The sequence below is a fragment of the Rhipicephalus microplus genome, chromosome 7 (assembly GCF_043290135.1).
Source record: "Rhipicephalus microplus isolate Deutch F79 chromosome 7, USDA_Rmic, whole genome shotgun sequence".
NCBI lineage: Eukaryota > Metazoa > Arthropoda > Arachnida > Ixodida > Ixodidae > Rhipicephalus > Rhipicephalus microplus.
Window position 1 is genome coordinate 137,849,086 of NC_134706.1, and position 3,443 is coordinate 137,852,528.

Consider the following 3,443-nt stretch of genomic DNA (forward strand, 5'->3'; position numbering starts at 1 on the left):
ACACCAGCGGGGTGGCCGTTTTGGGAAATAATAAAACACAGTTCGTTCTGGGCTAAAGGCTGAAGATGTTCTCGTGGTCTTCGCGGGCCTGATAGCCTACTGTTCCTGGTTGTCACTACCGCCTAGCCATCAGTTAATCTACACATGTAACAACTGGCGACGAGGACGAAAGGAAGTTTCATGTAAGTGTTCGTTCCCGAAGCTCTCTGCCTTCTGTTCACCATGCCAAGTTTCGGCAACCTCGAGCCATTCGAGCGGGGAGGAGACGACTGTCCCTGTTACGTGGACCGGCTCAAAGCATTTTTCCTGGCGAATGATGTCGCCCCAGACAAGCGTACTGCCGTGTTCATCAGCTGCTGCTGGCAGAAAACGTATGCTTTGCTCCGCAATTCGGTCAAGCCCGCCAAGCCCAGTGACAAGAATCTGGACGAGATTCTTCAAGTACTTGTAAGCCATTATTGCCCGAAGCCCTCTGCCGTCGTGCAGCGTTTTCGTTTCAACTCGCGCGTTCGCGCGGAAGGGGAATCAGTCAGCGATTTTATCGCAGCACTAAAAAGCCTGTCTGAGCACTGCAGCTTCGGGGCTGAACTCGAAAACGTGCTCCGCGACCGCGTCGTGTGTGGCATAAGTAACGTGGATGTCCAAACAAGACCTCTGGAAAAACCGGACCTCACCTTCGACGATGCTGTGCAGACCACCCTGGCAATGGAAGCAGCAAAAAGGGACGCAGGTGAGATAGCGCAAGCGAACACAAGCAGCGCTTTCTCAACTCACCGTGTCTTGTCAGGTTCTGGGGGCGTCACCTGCTACCGCTGTGGGGACGGACATCTTGCATCAAAATGCAAGCATGTGAAGACAATCTGCTATTACTGCAACAAACGAGATCATTTGGCGAAGGTGTGCAATTCGCGACGAAGTGACAGCCAAGCCCAAAGCAACAGCCCCACCAATGCACATTCATTCTCGGCTTGCAGTTCGCCGTCGTCGAGTAACCGTCATCGTGTTAATACGGTACGCAAGCAGGACGCCGCTACCACTTCATCTTGCGAAGTTTTTGACATGTGGCAAGTCGACTACGCCATGCCGCCACCGCCTTTCACCGTAACTGTTGACGTTTGTGGCAAGCCGCTCCGCATGGAAGTGGACACTGGGGCAAGTGTCTCTGTCATGGCCAAGTCGCGTCTTCTTAAACTTTTGCCTTCAGTTCCTGTGCAGCCGTCACAAGTGCTTCTGCGAAGCTATTCCAGGGAACTAAAGAGGTTCAGGGCAAAGCTGACGTCAGTGTGAAGTTTCATCGCAGAGAGGCCGACCTACCTATTTTCCTGACCGGAGACGGATCGCTTACTCTTCTTAGACGACACTGGATGCTTGAGCTGGGCATTGGCGTCTCCGATGTTGAAGTGAACATCCACGCACTTTCCGACGTCAAACACCTAGTCCAAGACTACGCTGATGTGTTTGAAGAAGGCCTGGGTACATTCAAGGGCGCTGAAGCTTCTGATGAAGATGATGTGTGGCGCTTTGTGGCGCAAGGGCCGATTGATGGCCAAAGAGCGCCATTTCGATGAGTAGAGATGCGGGCAATGTATGTGGCGTGGCTGTATAGGAGCCTTAAAATTCCTCGCGGTAATGCAGGTAAAAACATAGGTATTAAGATCATGACAGTGGCGTGATATGCATAGTAAAAAGGGTGACAAAGGTTTTGATAATAAAAACTTGTAAAAATATTTGGCACTAGCACAAGTGCCTCATCAGCGCCCTTAGGTCCAAGGGCTGTGGGGCAAGTGCTTTTAAATCTGATGATGATATATGGTGTTTTTTGGCGCAAGGGCCATTTGATGGCCAAAGAGCGCCAGTTCATGCGACAAGGAATGTGGACAATGATAGTGATTAGCGGCTGTATAAGGGCCATAAAATTCCTCGCGGTAAGGCGGGTAAAAACATAGAAGTAATAAAATCATGACAATGCCGTGAAAGGTGTGTGTGGTGTGAATAGATAACAAAAGTTGGTGATTATAAAAAACGATGGTGTATATGTATGGCATTAGCACAAGTGATGATGTTTGATGTTTTATGGCGCAAGGGCCATTTCACGGCCAAAGAGCGCCAGTTCATCTTACTAAAAACATGAACAATGATTGTGATAAGCGGCTGTATAAGGGCCATAAAATTCCTCGCGGTAAGGCGGGTAAAAACATACAAGTAATAAAATCATGACCATGTCGTGAAAGGTGTGTGCGGTGTGAATAGATGACAAAAGTTGGTGATAATAAAAGACGATGGTGGATATGTATGGCATTAGCACAAGTGCCTCACTCGTTCATACCCTTGCGTCCAAGGGCCGTGAGGCAAGTGCTTTCTTGTGTAACCGCCGCAGCAAAAACCTCTCTGGAGAGGTCGTGCTACGGGATGCCCGGGTATATGATGTGAAAACTATGAATTTCTTTAAAAAACGCTAACAATGATTTGTGACTAAAAGGCGGTTCTCTACCGACGAACATTGCAGGGTGCAAAGGTATATGTTGTCGGTAGGGTAATGGAAAGTGTTGTTTTCTTACAGTGTCCAATTGTTTGCCCTCAATTAAAATGTGAAGGACTGTCAATACTTCACCACATCTGTCACACAATGGTGGATCGCCACCGGACCAAAGGTGTGTGTGTGTCGTGTATGTGTGTCCTATCCTGAGTCTCGTTAGTATTACCTCTGTATGACACGATTTCGATACAGGCAGCCAATGACCAAGGTGTGGCTTAATAACGTGTAGTTTGTTTTGTGTGTGTGTATCCCACTTGCTCTGCCAGTATACTCTGAGGTTTCGTTTGAGAGACGGCTTAAGATCAACGGCCGGGATTGATATGGGTGTAGGGGCAGTGCTTTTGTGGACGGATGCAGCGAGCTGATCCGCCCTCACGTTGCCTTGAATCACACGGTGCCCTGGCACCCAGCACACTGCAACATGTTGTTTGAGTGTGTATAGTGTGCATAAAATGGAGTAAAGTGAGACGAGGACTGGGTTTTTGTGTTTTTAATAGTGTGCAGAGCCGTTACTACACTGAGGGAGTCTGTATAAATTACTGCTTTTTGTATTTGTAATTGCTTGATGTGTTTAGCCGCCACAAGTATCGCGTAGGCTTCCGCTGTGAAGATACTTGTGCCTGGATGTAGAGGGCCACCATCCGAAAAGGATGGGCCGACAGCAGCGTAGGACACAGAGGAGTTAGACTTGGAGGCATCTGTAAAGAACTCAGGACGTGTGTATTTGTGTTGAAGTTCCAGGAAGTATGTTCGGATATGGGCAATAGGCGCATGTTTTGTAACTTCAAGAAACGACACATCACAGTCTATAGTCTGCCATTGCCACGGTGGCAGATATGCTACAGGAGCCATTAAACTATGTTCAAGTTAGACTCCAGTTTCCTCAGCTAGCCTTTTCAGGCGAACT

The 3,443-nt window shown here is 48.4% G+C and overlaps 1 protein-coding gene across 1 annotated transcript; it reads left to right on the forward strand.

The window, feature by feature from the left end:
- Positions 1–222: 222 nt before the first annotated feature.
- Positions 223–1,287, forward strand: LOC142767881 (uncharacterized). The gene has a single exon (XM_075870125.1). The coding sequence runs from the start codon at positions 223–225 to the stop codon at positions 1,285–1,287; it is 1,065 nt and encodes a 354-aa protein (XP_075726240.1).
- The last annotated feature ends 2,156 nt before the right edge of the window (positions 1,288–3,443 follow it).

Bases quoted from the DNA above. Each gene is read 5' to 3' on its own strand.
- LOC142767881 (XM_075870125.1), top strand. From the start codon at position 223: ATGCCAAGTTTCGGCAACCTCGAGCCATTCGAGCGGGGAGGAGACGAC.